The sequence below is a fragment of the Lissotriton helveticus genome, chromosome 3_1 (assembly GCF_964261635.1).
Source record: "Lissotriton helveticus chromosome 3_1, aLisHel1.1, whole genome shotgun sequence".
NCBI classification, from domain to species: domain Eukaryota; kingdom Metazoa; phylum Chordata; class Amphibia; order Caudata; family Salamandridae; genus Lissotriton; species Lissotriton helveticus.
In genome coordinates, this window is record NC_136061.1 from 46,139,027 (window position 1) to 46,166,952 (window position 27,926).

Here is a 27,926-nt window from a genome sequence, read left to right on the forward strand (position 1 = left end):
CAGCACCTATTTCGCGCTGATAGTATGTGTTCATGCGGTAAAAAAATTGAAAATTGAGCATATATATCATTAAGACTATGTGCATGAAGTATCTTTAAAACAGTAGATACAACATTCGGACAACAATGCAGAACCGAGTTGTGTAGCAAACATCTTAGGGAACTTAATGCAGTTAAATTGGAAAAAAAGAAAGGTTAGTTAATAAAGAAAATTGACAGTAAAATAGGGCATGTGACCTCGAGAATGGACTATGGCAACGCTCTCTATCAAGGGGCCAACAAAGATATAGTGCGGAAGCTACAGGTAGTGCAAAATACGGCAACGAGATTATCATGCCGAATTCCCAAATTTACCTCCACCTACTTACGCGATCTCCATTGGTTGAAAGTGTAAAGTTGTGTCAAGTTTAAAGCGTTAAGCCTTTTATTTAAGATCAAGTCTCGTACTGCTCCTCTGTACCTGCAGGCCCTAGCCCAACCTTACTATCCTTCACGACAATTGCGTTCCACTAGTCAGGGAACATTTTTGGTTCCCAGGATCAGACTCTCACGGATGGGAGGTCGCTCCTTTGCCTTTCTCGGTCCTACCTTGTGGAACACTTTGCATGCATCTCTTCGCCTCAAAACAAATTTGGAAGTTTTCGCAAGAATTTTAAAAATGGCTATTTAACCAATAATTCTATGCTCTGCTTCCATCCTCTGGCTGGCGCCGGGAAACCCTTTTTGGGTAGCTGTGCGCCTTACAAAAGCAATTTAACATTAACATAAAATAACATGTAAGTCATTGAAACTATGTGCCTGAAGTATCTTTAAAGCAATAGATACAACATTAGAACAACAATGCAGGACCGAGGTATGTAGCAGACATCTTAGAGAGGTAGATGTCTTCGTCAACTTAATGCAGTGAAATTGCAAATATTGCAAAATTGAAAAAATCAAGTAGATTAATTAATAAAGAAAATTGACACCTAAGAGATCATGCAGAATTATCTGGTTAGATCAAAAGATCTTATAAGTCATACTGAGGAATCTATCGATCCCTTATGGATAGCATTGGAATTCCATGCTATCATTTAATCCATGAGGCTTTAAAGAGTCCATGCGTTTTATCCAATAGTTTTCTCTTTGGAGAAGATGTTTGTTATTATCTCCCTAAAGCCTCATGGACCTCGCATGAGAGGACACAAGTAGTGCCCAGGGGGACACATTGGTGATGTGCGGCCACACACATTACGTTTAACGTCCTTGACCGGGGAACGTTGTCCCAGGAGCACAACAGAACCACAAAAAAAACTGTAACCCAGTATTGAAATTCAAAGGTTGTTGTGCGCACTATTCCAATTCAGTCAAGTGTTGAAGTAGACATGTTGCATAAACGTATTAGAAGGCGTGAGCTGTCAAGGAGGTGTGTGAGAAGAGTTTATAGAAGTCAAACATTCATCTAGAAGGCCTGGTGTTAAGATGCATGGAAGTCCACCCGTAGTTGAAGCTTTAAGTTAATTTATTAAGGCAAGTTCCATGTAATAGCACCACACCAGGAATATGTTTTGTAGCCCTTCTGAGCTCTTCCAACTGACTGGTCGACTGCGCTGCACACCAGGGTTCTCCGTTGCCTCACAGATACTACAGACACAGGCAGCAAACACTAGATGCACAGCACACAAGAAATGACATAACATGTGCAGTCAGCAGCACCTTACTTTATTGGAGACCACAATCAAAAGAGGAGGGAAGGATCACCTATGATATCAGATGTGGCGAGTGCCCGCTTTTAAAGTGGTTCTATCTTTAGGTCCAAACCACAAAACCGTTTCTCCATGAGATCTGATTTAATCCTAGAACTTCAGAAGTAAGTCAGATGTAAGTAACATCTACTTACAGGAAAATTATGGCCTTTGTCAAGTCCAAATTTCTAAAGCAGACACCGGTACCGTCATTCTGCAAGGGATCAGACCTCTTTTTGATGATGCTAGCATGTGGTCCAGGATGCTCTTTCGGATGCTGCTAGCATCTGGTTCAGAGTTCTCTTACGAATGCTGCTAAATGTGGTCCGGAGATCTCTTTCGGTTGCTGCTTTGCATGTGTTCCAGAGATCTCTTTTGAATGCTGCTGGCATGTGGTCCCAGGTGCTTTACCAGATGCTGCTGGCATGTGGTCCAGATATCTCTTCCGGACGCTGCTAGCATGTGGTCCAGAGATTTCTTCCAGATGCTGCTGGCATTTGGTCCAGGGTGCTCTTTCAGATACTATTGGCATGTGGTCCACGGTGCTCTTTCAGATGCTGCTGGCAGGTGGTCCAGACTGCTTTTTCGGATGCTGCTAGCATGTTATCCAGAGATTTCTTTCAGATGCTGCTGGCATGTGGCCCACAGTGCTCTTTCGGATGCTGCTGACATGTGGTCCAGAGTGCTCTTTCGGATGCTGCTGACATGTGGTCCAGAGTGCTCTTTCAGATGCTGCTCGCATGTGGTCCAGAGTGCTCTTTCGGATTGTTCTGGCATGTGGTCCAGAATGCTCTTTCGGATGGTGCTAGCATGTGGTCCCGGGTGCACCACATCACTGTGCAGACTCCGCTATTGAGCCGCTGCTGACTACATGACACCGGCCATCGTGCCGTTATAGTTCTTCGAGTGTTAACAGGAATCTCAACTAAATTGAATAACCTTGCGCACCCACAAGCGCACCGAGTTTAATCTCTATGGCCCACAATTTAAACTGGACCTCCCGACAAGCCGCCAGCAATAACCCTGGCGATTCCTCATGATTGCCACCAACCTCCAAGCCCCCCAGCATATGAGGCTTCTAATTATTAGGCATACTATCTATGTCCTGATGATGATCCGCTTATTTCCATGCTGGATCGAAACACCATCAACACTTTGAAACACCTTATACACCCAAACTTTTTGTATGCTTAACTGTAAAGGTGTACAATGAGATTTGTTGCCTTTGTCATTGCTTATTCTCCATGTACAACAAACTGAAAAGCTTTGCCTAAGCCCCCTGTTTGCTGTTTCTCCCCTGCTTTGTATTGTTTCTATTTGTTAAGTAGAGCACAGGCGTGTGTCCCACTTCTTGTATTGTTTTGTGATAATTTCTCCATCACCTAAAAGTAAATATCAGACCTCTGTCCGGCTGGACATGTCCACCTAATATAGTAACGACTGAGTCTATATTAATTTTTCCCATATGTTCCATTCTACAGGGGCCACTGTTGTCTAAAAGACTTTAGAATATTGCTGGCATGTGGTCCAGAGTGCTTTTTGGGAAGCTGCTAGCGTGTGGTCCAGAGATCTCTTTTGGATGCTGGTGGCATGTGATCCAAGGTGCTCTTTCAGAAGCCGCCAGAATGTGTTCCAGTGTCCTTTTAAGATGCTGCTGATGTGGTTCAGAGATTTCTTTCGGATGCTGCTAGCATGTAGTCCAGAGTGCTCTTTCGAAGCTGCTAGTATGTGGTCCAGAGTGATCTTTCGGATGCAGCTGGCATGTGGTCCAGAGTGATCTTTCGGATGCAGCTGGTATGTGGTCCAGAGTGATCTTTCGGATGCTGTTGGTATGTGGTCCAGAGTGATCTTTCGGATGCAGCTGGCATGTGGTCCAGAGTGATCTTTCGGATGCAGCTGGCATGTGGTCCAGAGTGATCTTTCGGATGCAGCTGGCATGTGGTCCAGAGTGATCTTTCGGATGCTGTTGGTATGTGGTCCAGAGTGATCTTTCGGATGCAGCTGGCATGTGGTCCAGAGTGATCTTTCGGATGCTGCTGGCATGTGGTCCAGAAGTGATGTCATTAACAAGTGTGGATGGTCACCAGATGCACAATGGCGCTTTGGTCTCTTCCTCAGGTCTCTGGAGCCACGCTCACTGCTGGGATGCTGCAGGTGCTGTTCGCCATCAGTGGCGTGTGTGGTCTGGTCGTCCAGCGCTCCGGGCCCATGGTGCTGGCCTCCACGCTGTCGATCATCGGACTGTCCAGTTACCGGGAGGCTGCTCTAGCCAGCTCGGCTCACTGGGGCGCAGCACTGCTGTACGTCGGCCTGACGTTGGTAACTATACTGGGGTTCCACCTCAAAAATTGCACACTAAAAAAGATTGAAAATCTTCAAATTTTTCATAACAGTGATCCCAAAAATTTTCAAAATCTAAACAAGCAAAGGAAACAAGAGACCCAACATCTAAGAGAATCCATACATCCATTTTGCTTTCAGGAAAGTAGGAAAGCTAGTTAATTATACGAGTATACCAGGCACTGGCCCTAACACACCACAAATAAATAAAACTTGCACTATCACACAATTGTGATGCAGAGTTGTACAAAATTTCCAAATAAATTGAATGCACTCTGTTACTAGTATTTATGTTGCAGGACCAGATGTTCTATTTACTGGTTGCAAAATACTGGTCGTATTTTGTAAACAATATTATTGCCCTCAGTAAAGATTTTTAAGGGCCTCATGTACATACTGTTTTAATGGTTCTAAACCATCAGATGTGGTGAATCTGTGGGTTTGCAACAAATAAGACATTTTGGAATGTACTAAAGCTAATGATTCAGAAAAGGTATTTAGAATGAGTTTAGGGCGTCCTTCCAAATACAAATTCTTTAATGTTTTGTGAACACAAAACATTAACATTTTACTGCTAACTCAAAGGAGGTGGTAAGCCGCAGGGAAACAGGAAGAGGTCCCCTGGAGAGTCCTTCCCCTTTGTGAATGTTGTCAAAAACCTATTGTAGAAGTAGGCGGGGTTCCTGGGAATACTGCCTACTCCTACACAAAGATTTGTGTAACTTTTCAGTTTTTTAAAAGCATCCCGTTCTCCTCTAAAGAAAAATGGGATGAATATCTAAAAACTGAGGGGCATATTATCAAGTAAGGGCGTTACATTATCGCCGCTTTTATCGGCAGGAAACTGCCGATAAAGCGGCGATAATGGGCTTGATAATATGCCATTGTGAATTCCCATAGCAGCCCAGGTTAACACCAGAACCTGGGCTGCTATGGGAATTCACAAGGACATATTATCAAGCCCATTATCGACGCTTTAGCGCAAGTTTCCTGCCGCTAAAGAGGAAGGATGAAGATAATTTTAACACCTGGCCTTGATAATATGCCCTTCATTGCTTTATTTGAAAGCACTCATAGACATGGTGGTATGCCGACACCAGCAGGACTCTATCCCTGTGATTAGGGCCACAAGTAGTGGATCGCAATTTGCGATCTACAATTTACATAGTAATGAGGTAGGTCACATTGCGACCTACTACAATTCAGTATTTCGATAGCTAATGTGAATAGGTCGGTTCAGAAAATACCAATGCATTCATAAGACGTCAGTGCGCGAATTGGGACTATATTTACCAAATCCATTTTAGTATATTCCAAATAAGAAATATATTAAAAATTGCAAATCACTATTAGTCATAATTTATGATTTATTATTTTGATTCTATGGACATGAGGCCCTTAGAACTGACCTATGTACTAACAGGTCAGTTCTTAAAAATTCGAATGGTAGTGGGTCAGAATCTGACCTACCTCCTGCATATTGACCAGGTAGGTTGCCAATTGCAATCCACTATAATTTGCTGCCATCACAAGGATGGTGGCCTCACAGGAAAATTATCTGCGTTTAAAAAACAACAGTCAGATTTTTTTATAAAAGTCACGTTTTTGAAAAAAAAATTAAGAGTAAAATGTTTTTGGAATATTCACCAAAGGGTTACCAATACCTTTCAGTAGTTGGTAAAATAATAATGTTTTGCGACCACGTTTCCTAAACACGCCCCTTCCAAATACCAATTTAGTATGTTTCCTAAACTCATTTACAATTTGTAAGCTGTTACCGCCGAATCACTAAATTGATTTAGTACATTCCAAAACCATTTACTGGCTACATTTCCTGCGATTTACCGAATCCCAGGATTTGCCATTAGTACGTGTTCAGACATTTACCCCATAGAGAGGTGTCTTACAGTAACAATGATTCAGTTGTCTCGTGTGCTTTCTTTCCTTGTCTCTTAAATTATAAATTTCTGTGGAAATCCGCAAAGTGTCTTCTCAGACACACAGGAGAACTATTGATTGGATTGGAGGTTGGTCATGGGAGGCGGCTGAGACTATAAAGTGGTAGACATTCCTTCTCTTGCAGGTTGGTCGTCCTGGTGGCTTTGCTGTCGCAGAACCTGCGTTGCTGCTTCCTACCCCTCTGGACCTGGAACCGTCCCAAGGGCTGCCTCCTGCAGACCTTCTTCCCAGCCTTCCGCATGCTCTCGGTAAGCAGGTACCTATTCATGTCCTTTAACATGGGCTTATGTTTGTGCATGCTTTCCAAGATTCTGTGACCAAGAGGAGATTAGGATTTCAGGCTTCTAATCTACTGATTAGTGTATTGCTTCCCAGAAATGACATCATCCACATTTATGGGAATGATGACATCACACAGTAGGGGATTCTGGTGAGAGTTACTTCTCTTCTCGCTCAGGGACCTGGTATGGACCTCTTAACAGATGCATCCATGCCTCAGGACCCACTGAGAAAGAGAAGAAGGTGACTTATAGCAATGATATTCAAGCTTTATATTATTGAGCTACAATCTTATCTGAGGAGGAGTTTTATGGTTGGAAATGATCATTGAAGTATTGGGTTGTTAAATCACGACTTAAAAGGGGTTTCTAATGCTCTAGAAAAGGCAGACGTTGTATTTTAAAGTGGAAGAAATTACAAAAGTTATCAAAAAAGTTGCAATTATAGTTCACCTGTATGAACAATTTGGAGTGGGGTTTTAAAAATCAGGAATCCTACACAGGTGGCATTAAACATATTTTATTATGCTTTACTATTTTCATGTTATGGTTGCTACAGAAGGACAGATTCTAAATGTTTCTTCTGCTGTTCCCCAAGGAAGGAAAATAAACATTTGAGACCTTTGTCACGCTTTTAATACGCACAGTCTTGTTTCCCTTCTCTGTGGTGGATACATATTTTAAATTATTTTATTTCTTATAATTTACAAACAACAAATATCAAATTAATAAAATTGCATATGGTGATGGGAAGCTAAATCCATTCCTGTTTGTAAGGTTATCTCTATTACATTTTAGAATGATCTGACCCTGTAAAAAGGTCCATTGGATCAATTACAGAAAGATATCAAAATGAAGACTTCTTTGTTTAACCGCCTACATACCTTACATGTTTATTGTCTTATAAACCATGAGGATAAAAGTTAAAAACCTCAAAATGGATCTAAACAGAAGCAATAAAGAGAAAAAGTAGTAGACGGTAAGATATATTGATGCACATTCAGAATATAAGGAACATGCACACAGCAAAAAATAAACATTTAAATGAATCTTCTAAGCAGTACTTCAAGCTTCCCTCAGATGGATTCATATTTACCTAGACTGCTCCCACCACGCAATCAGGGATTATCCATGGTTGCTTCAAATCATAAGTCTTGGATCCAGCCCTTCACTAAGCATGAACATGCTGACTCTAGGCCTGATTTCGATCTTGGTGAATGGGTTACTCTACCACAACGGTGATGGATACCCCGTCCGCCAAAATATAGAAAACAGGATATCCTATGGGAGTTATATTTCAGCAGACGGGATTTCCGCCACTGTTGTGATGGAGTAACCCGTCAACCAAGATCTAATTCAGGCCCTCTGTTGGAGATGAGGGGTAGTCTGGTAAGCAATTGCTTCTGGCCCCATCTAACATCCTGCGTGGAATCATCCTGGAGTAGTAACATCAGTGGCCGTAAATACTTTGGATGTGATGTAAAGATGAAGAGCAGCCACATTTCTGTGCTCACTCCAGTCCAGTATGAGTTGAGTGCAAGTTTAAAACAAGAGCTTAAAAGCACCGCTTGCGGAAATGCAGGCCCAAATTACACCCATTTCTGAGAGATCCCAGCTAAGTCAAGGAACTGCGGGGAAATATTCACAAAACAATTATTTGCATCAAAAGAACTTCAACCCCAGTTTAAAGACTAGCGGCTACAAGGTTTTAGAGTTATAAGCCATGGGGTCTATCCTGGAGTCAAATAAAGTTGGCTGATTCCTCACCATATTCTGAAAAGAGCACATTCAATCTGTCAATCAACTATCTGTCTTCTACTCACAGCCCCCTGGGCAGCCCCTCACCACTGAGGTCTTGAGGGAATGAGGTGCTGACACAGCACCTAGAACCCATCCTTTCATTTGTGCCCAGAAGCTCTCAGTCCATTCCCTTCAAACAACCAATCAGTGGTCCACGCTCAGTAGCGCTCCTTTTACTAGCTCCGTTCTGACCGAGGATAACCCTGGCATTTCATCTTCGACTACGTTTTAATTTAAAAGGTGACAACATGAATTAGAATCCAGAATAGAGCAAGGGGCGACCAAGGACCTCATGTACAAATGGAGAAGTCAGAAATGTTAGAAAATTGCCAAACAACCTAGGTGTAGGAAGCTGGCTCTTTATGTGCTATATCAATAATCTAATATACTGTGTAAACAGTTTAGGGGTTCCCTTACTAGTAAACAAGGCTTGCTATGCAATTCCAAAGAGCTCTATTAAGAGGTAGTATGGTCGAGCAGCCTTAGGCTTAACACAGAGCAGTGTAAGACATTTACAAATGAACACAATGATCAATAAATTACAACATGACTTATGAAGGAGATCCACACCAATTTTTAATAATAGAAAGCATCTTTATATATGTTTAGGCATCAGAGAAAATTCATTCAGGTAAGTACTTTTTTAAATATAAATCCTTTTCAGTTTAAAAAGTGGACATAGTGCTGATTCTGAGTTCTGCAATGTTATCCTATGGAAGGAAGAATATGTTCTGCAAACATGTAGAGTACATTGGAGAAGTGTGGCTCACTGGTTAGAGGAGGCAGACCTGGAAGCAGAGGTCAGCCCGGGACCAGGGTTCAATTCCCGGCTCGGCGGGGTCTTGAGTTCTAAAATGTCCATGGTCTCGACAATTCTCGCTTCGGTGCCTACTCGATTCACGGGTTCACACTCTGTGACTCTGGGCAATAGCTTGCTTAATCTCCACAACGGCCCCTCGCGGCGGGATGCCTGGCTTTCACCTTGTGGATACCCTGCCGGGGTTATCTCACAGGGGAATACCAGGACGGGTTCCCTAAGCAAGCGCTTAGAAACCGCTTGGTGATTGGCGCTATATAAATTCCTGTACATTTACATTTACATTGACTTACAGGACAAGTCTCCAGGAGTTTAGGTGATGAGTGGGCAAGGCAGCACCAACAGTACACCACCAGCGGCACGAGGGCGGCTGGGTGAAGGTTGCAAATCAGCGTCTGGAGTCCAATGCCTTTCGGTGGGGTTCGGTCTGTGTAAAAAAGAGTGTAGGCTCTGGCTAGGAAAGCAGTCGGACTGAACCAGCAAGTGGGCTCAGGCCTCGACATACTCGGGGGCGGCGGGCAACTTTGTTTTTTTCCTCCAAGGCCCAGGGGCGACGGGTGCAGAGGTGTTGTTAGGCATCTGGATTTTCCTTACTGGAGCAGTCGCGATAGAGAGGGCCTGTGTAGAGGCTGCAGGCGACATTAGGGAGTCCAGGAGGGGTGAAACCACGATGGACTCCGGCTCTGGAGTGCTGGAGAACCTTATTGGCAATGCTGGTCCAGTTCAACTAAGGCCGGAGGCGACCAGCCAGTGGTTGCTTCAGGTGTCGGGTTTTGGCGGTTCAGGAGGCCTCAGGGTTTTCCTTTTGGAGTATGTGCTGGACAGGCCCTCTATTCACAGGAGGTCTTGAGCCTTTTTCAAGGGCAGGCAGTGCTCACAAGTTTCTGGAGTCACAGCTGCAGAACGAGTAGACTTTGGAGCAGTTTCTGACGAGTGCTGCAGACAGGCCGGCGGGGCTGGGGCCAATTCAGGTGCTCCCTTCAGTCTCCTCTACTTTAGCAGCTCTTCAGTGTCGTCTCTCTTGTTAGGTTGTCAGGATCTGCTTGTCTGGTGTCAGGGACTCCCCTTAATACCGGCTTTAGGGGTGTTAGAGGGGTGTAGGGTAGTAGCCAATAGGCTACTGACCTTTGTGGTCACTACACCCCCTATATGACCATTTCCTGTGAGAAGTGGGCTTAACCCTGTCCCACAATTCCTATGTGTACCATCAAAAAGCTGGCTACCTCTGAAAATGAATGTCCACCACACAGTTAGCCCCCCTTATGGGTGGTACTAGCCTGGGGGCGGCACGCCTACATGACTAGATAATTTTCCCACCTGTCCAGGTGTCAAGTGTGCTCTGGACAGGGGGGTTGGCTACTTCTCCTGTGAGGGAAGCCATATTCGCATTCCAAAGGCGGCAGCTCCTTTGAAGTTCGCCAGCCCAAGGAGGCTAATCAGCAGGCCATCCTGTGGAAGGGGGAGATTACACCTTCTTCCAAGACAGGATTTTGTTTCTGACCTCCTGAAAGCAAAAGATGTTTACCCTTGAAGGTCAAAAACTTGTCTTGGGTAGCATGCTGGCAGATTCCAGTCAGCAAGCACACCAGAGGCTGTTAGGATTTCAGGGGGCACCTCTAAGGTGCCCTCTGAGTGCGTGTGTTGATAAATCCAACACTGGCATCAGTGTCGGTAGATGGGTTTATCAAGACAAGATGTTTGGTACCAAACATCCCTATTTTCAGTAAAGTCATCTGTATCTGGGGAACTCCTTTTCACCAGTGTCCAGTTCATGATTTAGGGTGGTTTTCCTGGTCACTTGCACTGGCAGCAATATGACTGACCAGCACAAGGGCAAATCTGCTCATGCAGATATGTCCTCACATATAATATTAGGAATCCTGCCTTTGGGCTGTCAAGCCTGCTGTATGATTGACTGACAAATATCATATGCAGTGGTAGGGGACATGGCACACTGGTGTGACATGTTGTGTTTTCACTTTTGTCTGCACCAATACATGCAGCCTGCAATGGCAGTCATGCATGCGCTTAGTGAGGGGTCCCTTAGGGTAGCACAATTTGTGCCACGGCCATTAGGGACCATGTTTAGTACCTCAGGCTCTAGGTACCAGGGTACCATCATCTAGGAACTTACAGAGGGTGCTAACGGTTTTACAAATTAGGGGTACAATTGCCCAGTTTTAGGAAAGAGCTCAGCCACTGGGGACCTGGTTGACAGGAAACCAGTGCACTTTCATTAAAAATCACATCAGGTACCAGGCAAAAAGTGGGGGAAACCATGTCAAAAAGGGGCACTTTCCTACACTGGTAATGCAGTGGAATGATGGGTAAAAAGTTTCATTATACCTGTATCATATATATATCTCTCTCAATGTCACACTCTATTTCCTTTTTGGGCCCATAACATAACACTAAACTGCCATTGGTCCTCCAATTAATCTTTTATGTGAGCTAACAGGGACTTGGATATTTAGAGACCGTGAGGCAAATCCTATGAGGACCTGGAATAAGAAAATGCCAACTTCATGCTAACAACATACAATCATGTATGTCAATTGTAATAATAATAAGACTTACAACAAAAGGTTCATTCCAAAAATGACTCAAATACGATATGTTTGCTTCTGAAAACCATCTATCTAAGCCTCAAATTGAATGCTCAAGAACATACATCACATAGATTCAATTTAATAGAAAATCATTTAGTACAATCAGTCACACAATGTCATAAAGATGATTCAATAAACACAACATTTGCTGGTTACCTAGGGAAAGAAGAGAGAGAGAGAACATGGAAAAAGTAAAGTTTCAGCATGTAGGTTATACAAACCAAATATGCAGAGTTGAAGCGCAATGAGTCACCGGTATGAGTCCATAAACTCTTCAGCCAAAGAGTTACACCTGCACACATTATCAGCCCATAAAGTACAGGTAGATGCAGTTCGGAAAATTCAGTTCAAATGGATTTGGCATAGGAAAGAAAATCATAGTTCAGTCCGACAGCATGCCAGGCAGGGAAATTGAAAATGACAACGAGCCCTGGCTCCTCCTCCAACGGGGTAATTATACTTCCAAAGGTTCTCAGTTTACGGCCAATAACAAAGTATTCTTTCCATCATACGGTATGGTTTGCATTGGTTGTCCACAGTGGGCTGCACATGGTGTGATCAATACGGATGTATGACGTTACAAAGCATACATTTACAATGCCTGCCTTTACATCGCAAGTTTTACAACGCATACCATTACAACGCATAGTGCTTTTGGGCCCTGGATAGTGAATAGTTTAATTTACTATTCCAACTCCAGTCCCCGTGGACAGTAGGGAAGGTGTTGGATAGTACATTAAACCTATTCCCTATCCTAGAGCGCCCCCCCAGTGCAATGCGTTGTAATATTTTGCGTTGTAAAAGTTGCGTCGTAAAGGCACTACGTGGTAAAAGTTGCGTTGTAAAGGATGTTTACCGATCAATACCTCACCCAGAAACGCAGAGCATTAAGTAATCCTTTTGAAAAATTATCAATTTCAATAACTTTATAATTCCATCCTTGCCTCGTAAGTAAGAAAATTTACTTTTTTCACTGTCTGTCCGTTCCCAGACCCTCTCTCTGGGTTGTAATTGTACTGATTCATTTCTGTCAAAAGTGTTGCTAAATCAAGAGAGAATCTATTGTTTGCAAGCATAAGAATGAAACTGCATGAAAAGTTCTCACAGCATCTGAAATGACTATTTCACTTAGTTTCTGCTTTTCGAACGAGGAAAAAGAAGCATTTCAGGCCTACATGAAAACTTGCTGAGTCACTATTTGGTTATGATTAATATAAAACACACATTAATATGAATAATTCAGTTTCCTTAGTTAATTCACTCATTATTCTTTTCTTCAGAAGTTACAAGTCAATATAAGGTACAACTAAAGATATTGCATGTGTTATTCATTTTTCAATCAAATTAATGTACATACCACTTTTGACATACACGTTTACATCACACAATACTGAAGCAAAACTGCAAATCTTCATATTGGCGAACATCTTTTAAACTAGGCATTTTAAATCGTTCTCAAATGTTTCATTACCTAAGCATTAGTTTCATTTGCCACATTTAGTATTCATCAGCAGCACATTTTCTAGGTTAAATATGTTTGGATTCTTGAAAACGTGATTACATTGCACACGCAAATAACTTTTTCTCTTTCTTTATTGACATCTTTCACATTTCAAAACATTTCTGCATGCTTTTACAATGCAGTAGAACATCTCACAAATTATTGTTGTAAATCTCATTTAATGATGAGAATTGATAGAGGCAACCGTCATCAAACTTTAACGCTACATCACTATGTATGAATACGTTGCATCACAAAATGTCCAGTCGCAAAACAAATGCCCTATTGAAGATAAATTAGTCAGTTTGCTATCTGCAAACCTCTGTCATTGGCTGCGAACACAGGGATGGTGGCTTGCAAGGAGCAACAGATCACCACCACTGTGTTCACATTTCCCTTTTCCAAAGCCATTTGGGGTATGAAGACAGTGATTCCCCTCCTTACGCCGCGACACAATTTCACTCTGCGAATGACTTACCACCTCCTTTGAGGAGGCGAAGCTTTTCAATTGTTTGACATAGGTGGCCGCATTTGCCTTCACAAACCATTAATATATATAATTTCAAATCACAATCAGGCACATGCATCAAGCGTTTAGGAAGTCGGTAAAATTGCGAATCGCAAAAATATGGCATTTGCGATCGCAATTTGAAGTGTTAATATGCATGAATCTTAATCTAGCGAAAATCTGCACATTTTCGCTAAATTAAGGAATCGCAAAAAAAATCTGCGAAAATCATTGCGATTTCCCGTTTGCGATTCGCAAGTAAAGAATCGCAAATAAGGAATCGCAAAACATTTCAATGATGCATGTACCTGAATGTGACGTTTGTGCCCCTTTGATGCCTCTTCTAATTGTGATATGTTACAAAGACACCTTCTGTGATTCAGAAAGGCTAGTGGTACATTACATTTAATGCATTAAGAAATTACTTTTTGTGATTGTGTGATTTTCTGAATCAGAAAGTTTTTTTGCTGTAAAATCCTTTCATCATTCTGGCCCAGGAGTCAGGGGAGGAAGGCAAATGGAGACACAAACTGAACTGCGTGTCCCACTCTCAACAAAAAGGTTGCATCCAAACAAGAAATCACTGGTAAATTCTACAACAGCTTAGGTAAACAAAGGCTCACTGGCTTAGGACTTCTTCATGGAACCTTGAAGTATATTATATAATGTTTAAGGGCGGAAAAAAAGACATTTTGTTGACTTTAATGTCTTATTTTCATTGGTGGCCTGTTACTATAGAGACGCTCTGATGCACTTCTGTCCACATTCTTGAACGGGACAGCACGCTCACCTTCTTCTTCGCCACCAGGTGTTGCTGTCTGTGTCCTGCCTGTGGATTGGCTGTTTCATCCTGCGCTGGAGCTACGCTGCTGTGGATAGGACGGACACTTACAATGCCTCCTCCATCACTGATGCTCACGTTCCGCTGGACCTGAATCTCACGTCATCGAGGCTGCTGGCTGCAGAGAACAGCACCCAGGCTGTGCCCTGGCTGTGGGTCCCGTACCCAGGTACGTGGCATGGGCAGCTTTTCTATATAAACTGTTGTCAAATGAGGTGAAGCGTCGGCTGAACCTGCTCCAGCCCCAGCCCCAGGCCTAGTCAGGTCTAGGTAACCCAATGTCATGTGTAACACCTCTAGCCTTCATACACTGCAGGGGGGAGGGAGGCCAACTCTAGAGTGCACCCTCTCTATGGTAGGCCACACTCTCCACAGTCAGTGCTCTAGGTTGCTCGAGAGTGCTTATCTCTGAGAGTTACATCTCAAGACAAAAGCCCTTTGCATTGTGAGGTTTGTAGTTTCACTTCCGTTTCCAAGATGGGACCTATGAGCTCTGGCGGGGAACATCCTTTACAACGCAACTGTTACAACGAAGTACCTTTACGACACAACCATTACAACGCAACTTTTACAACGACTTGCGCTGGGGGGCGCTCTAGGATAGGCAATGGTTTCCAACACCTTCCCTACTATCCACGGGGACTGGAGTTCGAATAGTAAATTAAACTATTCACTATCCAGCACCCCCCAACGCAAGTAGTTGTACCGACTTGCATTGTAAAACTTGCGTCGTAAAAGCATGCGTTGTGATAGCATGCGTTGTAACGTCATACATCCGCTCTGGCGGGCATACACAACCCTTTCCTTTGGTCCACTTGGAAGCTGTGCCTTGTCTTCCTGGAGAAGCCTTTTGGCACAAAAGAAGGAAGATGAGAGTTCTGGGTCAGTGGGATGGGCCCTGTGAACGATGTACTTCTGGCTGGAGAAAAATGATATACAGGTAGCTACTGGTTTAGGTAGGTAAGAACGATTTCCATATAAAATGTTTTTAAATAATTCCTGCACCGCAGACATCGCGATTCCCTGCTTTGAGAAACTGGCATTGCAAACATCCAATAGAAACCTTAGGTCAAGTTTAGAAGGGGCAGAAACAGGGCTTCCGCCAATAACTGCCTAGATCCCCGCTCCACCCCACCACCGCATTGGTCTCCAAGCTGTCCATCATTAAGCTATTTCATTTTCTTTCTAATTAATTAAAAAAATTACTTGAAAAAGTCATTAAAATAAAAGTATAATCATTCATAAAAAGTAGCGTAAACAAACAGTAGTCACTTCCTCTAGGCGAATTCCAAGCTACTATTCCTTTTATAAAGTTTCCATCATAAAATGCATCAGTTTTACAAGAAATATATATGTACTGAAATTTAAAGTAAAGAGCACATGGGTAAAATCCCTACCAATTTGAGAGCTTAATGGACATTGAATTGCACTCAGAGAACTGCAGCCCTTTCATGATGAAATATTTTAATCAAGAGCGAATCTTTTATTTATTTATTTTATTTATGTAAAGTGTTTCATAAAGCGCCAACGTGACCCAAATGTATCAGAGCACTGTACATTCGTTTGGAAACAGAATCAAAAGACCTGAAACATAAAAATGAACACATAACATGGAACATAGAACATAAAACTTAAACTAGAGCAAGATATGGTATGTAATAACAGGGTTTTATTAAACATCCGCCATTCAGTTATGAGGCCCTGGGATAAATTCTCCAAGAAGTCAGCTCAAGCGAATGCTTCAGAAAGAAATAGTTTAAGCCCATGTGGGATAAGAGCTTTGTGCCATCTGCTGGAGGGGGTTTCCCTCCTCCAGAGAGGACATCTCTAAAGACTGATATCTCTACAGAGTGGCTGCCTCCACACAGTGGGCACTACTGCAGGCCTGTGTAGACTGTGTGTAAGAGTTGATATAAGATTTTGATGCATTAGTGATGGCTGTGGATTGGCTGTTGCTGCAGTTTACTTGACCCTTTCATTTTTTTTAAATTCTCTTTATTGGTTTTCACAAAGTTCAGCATGTTACAAACGTTGCCAACTTTACTACACAAATCATCCCAATGACATTTGTTAAATCGACTCACAGTGGGGTACCAAGCAATGTGGAATGCTTGTGCCAGGAAACATAAATAACATTTGGGGCATGCCATTAAGTATTATAGACACTATAACCAACAAATAGAACAGTCAATTTTGCTTTTCTCTCACTTTTTTGTGTTACAACCAAGCTGCTATTCGCCTGAAATTGTACGATCACATCTAGCTTACATTAACATTGTGACGCAGACCATGTGTAAACGGGGATGGACAGTAATGCATGAATGTTTTGAGACAGGGAGTGGGGCGGGTCCTATTGAAATGCATATATATGTGTGTTAGGCTGAGCTCATATCAAATACAGCTATATCTGCCAGAGGCATATCATGCACACAATTCTGCGACAGTGTGCTGTAACAAGTTTGAAGAGCGGAGAACCGCCTCACGGCCAGGTTGAGTTGGATTAATTCAATCTATCTTCTATGAACGACACGTATTCTCGCCATTGTGTAGGATTACACCGTGGGGGACATAAGAAGTAATGAGTGGCGTTTAGTAACACCAAGTAAGAAATGTAGGCCTTGGGCAGTCAGTGACGTATCTCTGGCTTCTGCTAAAAGCGACTCTATGTCAGTCCAGTAACTATTAAGGCATGGGCAGGTCCAGACCATGTGAAGAAATGTTGCTTCTGCAGCTAAGCCGCGAGGGCAGATATCGGTAGAGGTGGGGTACATACGAGCCAGCCTGTGCGGCGTTGAGTAGGTGTGGTGCAAATAATTGAATTGTGTATATTTTAACCTGCCGTTCGTGGATATAATTTGGTATACCGAATACATTGTGTCCATTGTTTATCACTCATAGTAATTTACAGCCCAGAGTCCCAGTACCTGTGCAGTGATGCTAATAAGGAGGCAGGGTCAGGTCTAAGGGAGCTATAAATTGCTGTCACCGCATGCCTGCCTCTTCCATGTGCTAGTAAAGTTTGCAGTAACTGCAACGTGACGGGCTCAGTATGTTTGTTCCGCCATGTTTGATGGAATCGTCACGTTAATAACGCACGAAGCATAAAGGACCCCGTGGTATTCCAAAGTCTTCTATTAATACTTCGAACTTCTGCAGTGGTGAGTTTGCACAATAAGCCACCCCAGGTATCTAGTCGCGCCGCTACCCAGGACTCTAGTTCCGGCCGGCCGTGACGAGTGAATGAGCCCGGAAGAATCTCCAAGGGTGTTATCGGTGCATATGGTGCAGGCTGGTCTTTAAGGAACACATTGAATCTCCAAGGGTATCAGGGGTGCATAAGGTGCAGGTTGGTCTTAAGGAACACATTGAATCTCCAAGGGTATCAGGGGTGCATATGGTGCAGGTTGGTCTTTAAGGAACACATTGAATCTCCAAGGGTATCAGGAGTGCATATGGTGCAGGTTGGTCTTTAAGTAACACATTGAATCTCCAAGGGTATCTTGGGTGCATATGGTGCAGGTTGGTCTTTAAGGAACACATTGAATCTCCAAGGGTATCTTGGGTGCATATGGTGCAGGTTGGTCTTTAAGGAACACATTGAATCTCCAAGGGTATCATGGGTGCATATGGTGCAGGTTGGTCTTTAAGGAACGCATTGAATCTCCAAGGGTATCATGGGTGCATATGGTGCAGGTTGGTCTTTAAGGAACACATTGAATCTCCAAGGGTATCAGTGGTGCATATGGTGCAGGTTGGTCTTTAAGGAACACATTGAATCTCCAAGGGTATCAGGAGTGCATATGGTGCAGGTTGGTCTTTAAGTAACACATTGAATCTCCAAGGGTATCAGGGGTGCATATGGTGCAGGTTGGTCTTTAAGTAACACATTGAATCTCCAAGGGTATCAGTGGTGCATATGGTGCAGGTTGGTCTTTAAGGAACACATTGAATCTCCAAGGGTGTTATCGGTGCATATGGTGCAGGTTGGTCTTTAAGGAACACATTGAATCTCCAAGGGTATCAGGGGTGCATATGGTGCAGGTTGGTCTTTAAGGAACACATTGAATCTCCAAGGGTGTTATCGGTGCATATGGTGCAGGCTGGTCTTTAAGGAACACATTGAATCTCCAAGGGTATCAGGGGTGCATAAGGTGCAGGTTGGTCTTAAGGAACACATTGAATCTCCAAGGGTATCAGGGGTGCATATGGTGCAGGTTGGTCTTTAAGGAACACATTGAATCTCCAAGGGTATCAGGAGTGCATATGGTGCAGGTTGGTCTTTAAGTAACACATTGAATCTCCAAGGGTATCTTGGGTGCATATGGTGTAGGTTGGTCTTTAAGGAACACATTGAATCTCCAAGGGTATCTTGGGTGCATATGGTGCAGGTTGGTCTTTAAGGAACACATTGAATCTCCAAGGGTATCATGGGTGCATATGGTGCAGGTTGGTCTTTAAGGAACGCATTGAATCTCCAAGGGTATCATGGGTGCATATGGTGCAGGTTGGTCTTTAAGGAACACATTGAATCTCCAAGGGTATCAGTGGTGCATATGGTGCAGGTTGGTCTTTAAGGAACACATTGAATCTCCAAGGGTATCAGGAGTGCATATGGTGCAGGTTGGTCTTTAAGGAACACATTGAATCTCCAAGGGTATCAGGGGTGCATATGGTGCAGGTTGGTCTTTAAGTAACACATTGAATCTCCAAGGGTATCAGTGGTGCATATGGTGCAGGTTGGTCTTTAAGGAACACATTGAATCTCCAAGGGTGTTATCGGTGCATATGGTGCAGGTTGGTCTTTAAGGAACACATTGAATCTCCAAGGGTATCATGGGTGCATATGGTGCAGGCTGGTCTTTAAGTAACACATTGAATCTCCAAGGGTATCAGGGGTGCATATGGTGCAGGCTGGTCTTTAAGTAACACATTGAATCTCCAAGGGTATCAGGGGTGCATATGGTGCAGGTTGGTCTTTAAGGAACACATTGAATCTCCAAGGGTATAATGGGTGCATATGGTGCAGGTTGGTCTTTAAGGAACATATTGAATCTCCAAGGGTATCTTGGGTGCATATGGTGCAGGCTGGTCTTTAAGGAACACATTGAATCTCCAAGGGTATCATGGGTGCATATGGTGCAGGTTGGTCTTTAAGGAACGCATTGAATCTCCTAGGGTATCTTGGGTGCATATGGTGCAGGTTGGTCTTTAAGGAACACATTGAATCTCCAAGGGTATCCTGGTTGCATATGGTGCAGGCTGGACTTTAAGGAACACATTGAATCTCCAAGGGTATCATGGGTGCATATGGTGCAGGTTGGTCTTTAAGGAACGCATTGAATCTCCAAGGGTATCTTGGGTGCATATGGTGCAGGTTGGTCTTTAAGGAACACATTGAATCTCCAAGGGTATCTTGGGTGCATTTGGTGCAGGTTGGTCTTTAAGTAACACATTGAATCTCCAAGGGTATCATGGGTGCATATGGTGCAGGTTGGTCTTTAAGGAACACATTGAATCTCCAAGGGTATCATGGGTGCATATGGTGCAGGTTGGTCTTTAAGGAACACATTGAATCCCAAGGGTATCATGGGTGCATATGGTGCAGGTTGGTCTTTAAGGAACGCATTAAATCTCCAAGGGTATCATGGGTGCATATGGTGCAGGTTGGTCTTTAAGGAACGCATTGAATCTCCAAGGGTATCATGGGTGCATATGGTGCAGGTTGGTCTTTAAGGAACGCATTGAATCTCCAAGGGTATCAGGGGTGCATATGGTGCAGGTTGGTCTTTAAGGAACGCATTGAATCTCCAAGGGTATCATGGGTGCATATGGTGCAGGTTGGTCTTTAAGGAACGCATTGAATCTCCAAGGGTATCAGGGGTGCATATGGTGCAGGCTGGTCTTTAAGGAACACATTGAATCTCCAAGGGTATCAGGAGTGCATATGGTGCAGGTTGGTCTTTAAGGAACACATTGAATCTCCAAGGGTATTATGGGTGCATATGGTGCAGGCTGGTCTTTAAGGAACACATTGAATCTCCAAGGGTATCAGGAGTGCATATGGTGCAGGTTGGTCCCCAAGGGTATCAGGATTGCATATGGTGCAGGTTGGTCTTTAAGGAACGCATTGAATCTCCAAGGGTATCAGTGGTGCATATGGTGCAGGTTGGTCTTTAAGGAACGCATTGAATCTCCAAGGGTATCATGGGTGCATATGGTGCAGGTTGGTCTTTAAGGAACGCATTGAATCTCCAAGGGTATCAGGGGTGCATATGGTGCAGGCTGGTCTTTAAGGAACACATTGAATCTCCAAGGGTATCAGGAGTGCATATGGTGCAGGTTGGTCTTTAAGGAACACATTGAATCTCCAAGGGTATCATGGGTGCATATGGTGCAGGCTGGTCTTTAAGGAACACATTGAATCTCCAAGGGTATCAGGAGTGCATATGGTGCAGGTTGGTCCCCAAGGGTATTGTGGTATATAAATAAATAATACCGGATCTAGGTTTTACTGGACATAGCAATAACAGATAGCTCAATAAATAAGAGTCAAGATTCGAGGAAGTAGGAGTTTGCAGGTTTAATACAGCATAAAGGACAGGAACAGGACAACCTGCACGGGAACAGGATGGCAGCGCTGCCGGGGGCAGGATCAGAATCGGCGTAAGGGAATGGGTAACATTTAATAGCAGTACACAAATATATATACTAAAACAGTTACTTTACAATGAATACAGTAGGCGGAGCAGTGGGTGTGGTCAATAGCAGTCGCGAAAGATAAGGGTGAAAATGGGTGTAACAGGGGCGTATACATAGACATGTGATGTAAACGTAACAGAATATGTCATAAATGGGGCGGAAACATGGAGGGGGCTACCTAAGGAGCCGGGACCTCTAACCTAATGGTGCGCGCAAACTGACAATGACGTGTTACTAGGAGAAGCTGGGGGCTATGAACTCTGTGCTAGGAGCAGAGACTGAAGTCTGGAGAGTCAGGGCGACATGTACCTAAACAGTATCTAGTATCTGATGTTTAGAGAACATGTTGATAGAATCCAAAAGTTATCGGGGTAAAGGCTAACGGACTCTAAGACTGGAGCATGCATTATTCTACATGTAGTGCGTGATGAAGAATATGAAATGACCATTAAATGCAGTATTTCTCTTACATGGAGACGTAAAGGCTAGACAATGACGGAAACTATTGATGCGATTCAGTAGCTTAGGAATGCAGAGAAGGAGGGCTGGACTGATAACTAGAATCATAACATACTCTTGGCAGACTCAGAGGCAGAGCCAGGCTGAGCCGGGCACTGTGAGGCAGGAAGTAAGTGAAGGGTCTAGGATACAGGTGGGGGCTGTATCGCTCCTCAGCGAGGGTTCAGGAGACAGGAGCTGAATCTGGTGTCCGGGCCCTTTTGAGGCCTAGAAACGGGGACTTTACAATGAAATAACGTGCACACTGAGAAACGTGGCAACGTAACTTTACATAGGCCTGATACTCGTAGCTTTCACGAGAACTGGAAACTGGCATACTAGTGATGGACACAACTGTAATTGCGTCTTTAATCAAACATGGGGGATACATATGCATATTTAATCATGCACACATAACATAAGATGGAGGACACGTAGGGACACAGAACATGGCAAAATTTACTTTTCCACATTCCCTCCTTGTCACTACGTTTCCATCAGGAAACATCAATATTCATGATACCATCTATCATTTCATACAGTATCATTTGCTCGTCTCGAATTTTCTTGGAACGGGATTTAGGACGGGACTTGGGACTAGGAATACAAGATGTAGCACAAATGCCGCAAATCGCAGGGCCACATTGTATACAGAGGCAGCAACTGAATATGATCGCTACTGCAATACCCAGAAATGACAATACTTTCCATCCCCAGGCGGAAATTATATTCCAGAACCAACCGGACCATGTCCAGGTGCCTGGATCTTGGTGTAACATATGGGCAATTTTATGGAGTCTGGTAATAGCTGAATAAACAGACGGTGCGTTATTAGGAATGAAAATGCAGCAACTAGATCCGATGACTCTACATGCCCCGCCCCTATCGGCCAGTATGACGTCAAGGACGAGACGATTCTGGAGCACGACAATTCTCATAAAGGATTGTTCTTCGGTTAAGTTACCTAGAGCAGAAGTAGTCTCAATCACTACTGCTTCGAGTGTTCTGGTTAATCTACGTATCAGTTTACTATTTACAACAGTACCTAAGTAGGGGAAGACACCTTTATTGATATCTATGTATTGTTCTAGAGCAGTTTCAGTATAATCGACAATCGGGAGATTTCTCTTGTGTCTAGTATGTACTAGGTGGGAATTCCTATGATAGTCAGGTGGGGCTAGGAAAACTGGTGGCAGTAGGAAGGCAATGTAACATGTACCATCCCAATCAAGGGGCAGACGAACATATGCGGTCTGACCACAAACAAAATAAGAATGACGTGAAGCTTTGAAAATAGATTTCCTACTGTCACTATACTTGACGATAGTAGTACAATCACTATGGCCTACATGTACGGAACCATTCTTTCGGACACATAATTCGCCTTTAACTGGTAGTACTGACATGGCAGGTAAGTCTGGAGTAGAATCAGACTGAACATTCAGGACCATAAAACTCGAAGAATAATTACCCAAATTATAAACTTCATTTTCTAGATCTAACCCTGTTCTGTGGGGAAGACCTTGCTTGTCTGGGAAACATGTACTGTTCAGAAAAGACATATCTGTTGAGGATGACGTTAACGTGGACCATGCTCCACACGAACCATTATGTGAAAATGGATAAGGAAAGAGTGGCAGAACTCCCTTCGGTGTCTGGAAAGGGGGGAGTCGACCACACACCCAACAATTAGTGGCATTGCTGGTCTGGTGTGAATAATGTAACATGCGGATAAAAGAATTATTTCGCATAGCGAGACGATAAGAGAGTTCATGAGGAGGCAGATCACTAAACGTGTGCTCTACTGTAACATTAGCAGACTTATTTACATGAGAAACTGAAAAATAAAAATAAAAAGCATAACCTGTGCAGGAAATTATAATGCTGGAATATAGCAGAAAACATAAAATAATAGTGCAACTTCTAGAGTTCTCACTAACTCTCTCTCTGTGGGGGTCTATTATATACATGCCAGAAACCGGTCTAACCGTTTCACCTAGGGGAGGACTTAGACAATCAAACTGGCTGACTTATTTTATTAGACCTTAGTTTAAGCTTATACTCCTGCTGCGGAGTTTTCTCTAACAGGGAAGGGTTCGTAGCAATGTCTTTTGCGGGACAGTCCTTAAGAATAGTACTTTGGCAGTTTTTAGAATCCTCGGAAATGTTCTTTGAAACAGGCTTTAGTCCAAAAAATCTTTTCACATGAGACAGATGCACCCAGCCCTTCCTGCCTTCCAGCTTGACGGCAGTACGGGTGGCCAGGAGGACCTGTCGGGGTTCCTTCCAGCGAGGCTCCAGCGGACTTGAACGATCAAAATTTCGGACAAGAACCATGGATCCGGGAACGATTTCATGCGGTGCCACCTCGGTATTGTCTGGAAATGCGGCAGCAACCTGTGAACGACAAGAGTTGAGGGCAGACATCAAGGAAGCTAGGTAATCTGTCAGCATATTACTTGAAACATCGGTAATACTTCGAGGTCTAGGTGTACCCCACATGTTAGGGGGGCGGCCGAATACGACCTCATAAGGGGACAGACCTGATCTGGAATGTGCGACCATGCGCATATAAAATAAGGCAACTGGCAGAGCTACTAGCCAGTCCACACCTTTCTCTTTACATACTTTTGCAATTCGGATTTTCAGGGTCTGATTATGTCTCTCTACGAGACCGGCTGCTTCCGGATGGCGTACACAATGGAACTTCCACTGGTACCCTAACAACAGGGAAATATGTTTCATAAGCTCGGATGAGAATGGTTGGCCGTTGTCTGAATACACGACCCTAGGGAGTCCATAACGGGGGAAGAACTCACGAACCAACTGCTTGGCAGTGGTCGCGGCTGTGTAATCTGGGACTGGATATGCTTCTGTCCACCTGGACAAAGCGTATACAACTACAAGGACATACTTGAAACCTCGACATCGCTCCATCTGAATATAATCCATCTGGAGGACTTCAAAAGGGTGGTCAGGGGGCTGGAATCCACCTTGTTCCACCGGGACACTTTTACCTGGATTAAACTGACAACATATCATACAGGTACGGACTTTCTGCTTGGCTGCAGCTCGTAAATGCTTGTTGAACCAAATGTTCTGGATACTGTCTAACATAGCTTTTTCTCCTAAATGTGCTGGACTATGTGCGGTATTGATAATGACTTGAACCATGGAGTCGGGGAGAAACCATGTGGCTTTACCCTTCGTTACCCATCCCTGATCTGTCTGGACCCCTCCTTGTTCGGACCATTTCTTGATTTCCTCGGGAGTAGCATGTAACTGGATATCTATGACATCTTGAGTGGGGTCCTTAACTGTCATACAGGTAGTCGGATCTGGAGTGTATGTCGGTGTCTTATTAACTGGAATGTCTGGAGTCTGTGCTGTAAGCTTGGCTGTGCGATCTGCTAGATCATTACCTTGAGAAATAGTGTCAGTAACTTTCGTATGTGCTTTGCATTTCATGATAGCAATAGATGTCGGTAGGTGTATGGCATCTAACAGAGCTTGAATAAGGAGACCATGCTGAATCTTGGTTCCATGAGAAGTCATGAAACCTCTCTCCTGCCAGAGCACTCCAAAGTCGTGTACGACTCCAAATGCGTAGCGTGAATCTGTGTAAACATTAACTTTCAGGTTCTTGGCGTGTATGCAGGCTTGAGTCAGAGCAACTAGCTCTGCTGCTTGAGCAGACAAGGTGTCAATACGGTGTGTTTCAATAACTTCAGTGTCAGTAGTCACTGCATACGCGGCTACTAGTTCTCCTGTACTTGTTCTCATACATGAACCATCCACATAAAGTGTCAGGTCTGGATCTGGTAATGGAATATCTGTCAGATCTTGTCTTGGCTTTGTCATAATGTTAACTACTTCCACACAGTCGTGTGTGGCATGATTCGAAGTAACTGACGGTAACAGTGTGGCAGGATTTAAAACGTTGCAGCGTCTGATTTCTATGTGTGGCTGGAACAGTGTCAGTTCATAACCTGTTAAACGTGCAATTGTCAAGTGCTGAGTCTGTGTTCGGTTTAAAAGAACTTCCACGGAGTGTGGAACTTGTACTGTCAAGGAATGTCCTAATACTATGGAATCACTTTGTCTGATAGCTAGTGCTGTGGCTGCAACTGACTTGAGGCACGCAGGCAGAGCCTGGGCTACTGGATCTAATGTACTCGAAAAATAAGCACAGGGCTTGTATTGTCCTGCTTGATCTTGTGTGAGAACAGATAATGCTGTACCTTCACGTTCAGTGACGAAAAGTGTAAAAGGCTTACTGTAGTTCGGTGTAGCTAGAACTGGAGCTTGGCATAAAGCTTTCTTTAACTCATTGAAACTAAGTGTATGTTCAGATGTCCAAGGGAGGACAGTCGATACGGCTGCCTCCTGTGTCGTTAACTGTATCAGTGGTTTAGCTAGAAATGCATACTGAGGAATCCATTGTCTGCAGTAAGAAGTAAGGCCGATAAAAGCACGTACCTCCTTCTGGGTCTTGGGCTGAGAAAGACTCGCTATTAACTGGATACGGTCGGGTGTCAACTGCCTACCCCTCTTGGACAGCAAGTGGCCTAAGTAGATCACTTGCTGGACACAGAATTGAAGCTTAGAAGGGGACACCTTGTGCCCCATCTCGGCAAGGAAATACAAGACTGTAAGAGATGCTCGCTCGCAAGCACGTTCAGAACGGGCTGTGATCAGTAGATCATCGACATACTGGAGCAGGGCAGTGTCAGTTGGCATGTGAATATTGTCTAGTTGTCTCTTAAGTGCTTGACTGTAAATACTAGGACTTTCTGTGAAACCTTGAGGAGCGCGTGTGAACATATAGCTCCTTCCATTTAAACAAAATCCGAAAAGAAACTGGCTGTCTGGATGAATGGGGACACTGAAAAACGCGTTCTTGAGGTCTATGACTGTGAAAAATGAGGCTTCAGAATCAATGGCTGTCAATAGGGAAGAGATATCTGGGACAACTGGGTACTGGGGAATAATAAATTTGTTAAGCTCTCGAAGGTCAATCACTAATCGATATACTGGGGGTGCATTTGGATCAGTACGTTTCATGACTGGAATGATCGGAGAATTACATACATTGGAGTCAGTTTCTACAACTACTCCTTGAGCCATGAGCTCGTCAATAATTTTGGATAAGGCTGCTACAGCCTCAGGTGGCAATCTGTACTGTCTGATTCGTGGTAACACTACACCTGGTTTGAGAGTCACACGATGGGGTGTGATTTGCATATAACCAACATCAGTTGGACCTTGCGCCCATAGATGCTGCGGAACATTAGACAATCTCGGATCAAAATCTCATAATACATAGTGACCCTTGAAGTCACGTAGGAACAGTCGTATTCCCTCTGGGGAACAGCAAATAACTGCACCTAATTCTTTCAGTGTTTTAATACCTAACACATTTTCTGGACATGACTTCGTAAGTAACAGATCAGTAGTGCGGGACAATGGACCTACTTCTAGAGTAACTGGCTTAGATATCTCATTTACAATAGGTTTTCCTGAAAATCCAAGGGAAACATTTCTTGAGCCTGAGAGCGGAGCCCCTGGAACTTCGGCGTGACTGATGGTGGTCCTACTTGCCCCTGTATCAATCAAAAACTTTCTGTCTTTCCCTAATACTTGACTATGAACATAGGGACCCTCTTGATCTACAGGAATCTCGATGAGAGGCAAGCCTACCTCCCTCTCTAGGCTGTTTCATGAATACGGCTGATACTCTGGATACTCGGACTGCGCATACTGGTACATCTGCTGTGTAACATGCTGTGTTGCAGCGATAGGCTGCGGTGCTGGAACTGTCTGTTGTGCATTCTGTGGCTGAGAAGTCTGTGAAACTTGTTCTTGTCTAGGCGGACGTGGTCTTTCTTTAGTCTTACCAGTAGCTATATTATGTTTCAGAACTGCACACTCGTTTATGAAATGACCTGGCTGTTTACAATAATTGCATGTCCCTTTAACGGGAACTGCAGGATGACTGGCTTGATTCGTACCCCTCTTCTGACTGTCTTGTGGAATAGATTGTGCAACCAGCACTTTCATTTTCGTGTCCTTCATACGTTTTCTTTCATGATCTTGCTCTTCTCTGATTCTATTCTGGTGATACTGAAGCATCTGTAACATCTGGGACGGGGTATTAGCTTGCCAGGTACTTTCGACTTTCAAAACTCGATTCTTAACTTGTGGACTTGAATTCTCGACTAATTTAGTAACAAAAAGATGAGGGTATGACTCGCTACTCGTCTTGAGGCCACTGTTGATACTAAAGCATTTCTCGAATCTAGAATAAAAATCACTAGTGTCTTCATCTTGTTTCTGTTTACAGGCTGAGATTG

General features: G+C 43.6%; 1 protein-coding gene across 1 annotated transcript in view; it reads left to right on the forward strand.

The window, feature by feature from the left end:
* Positions 1–27,926, forward strand: part of SLC23A3 (solute carrier family 23 member 3) — a 264,087-nt gene that overhangs the window by 159,012 nt on the left and 77,149 nt on the right. The window contains exons 5-7 of the mRNA XM_078683500.1: positions 3,842–4,023; positions 6,147–6,270; positions 14,344–14,545. Of these exons, the coding sequence (XP_078539626.1) occupies positions 3,842–4,023; positions 6,147–6,270; positions 14,344–14,545 (508 nt within the window). The remainder of the gene's footprint in view (positions 1–3,841; positions 4,024–6,146; positions 6,271–14,343; positions 14,546–27,926) is intronic.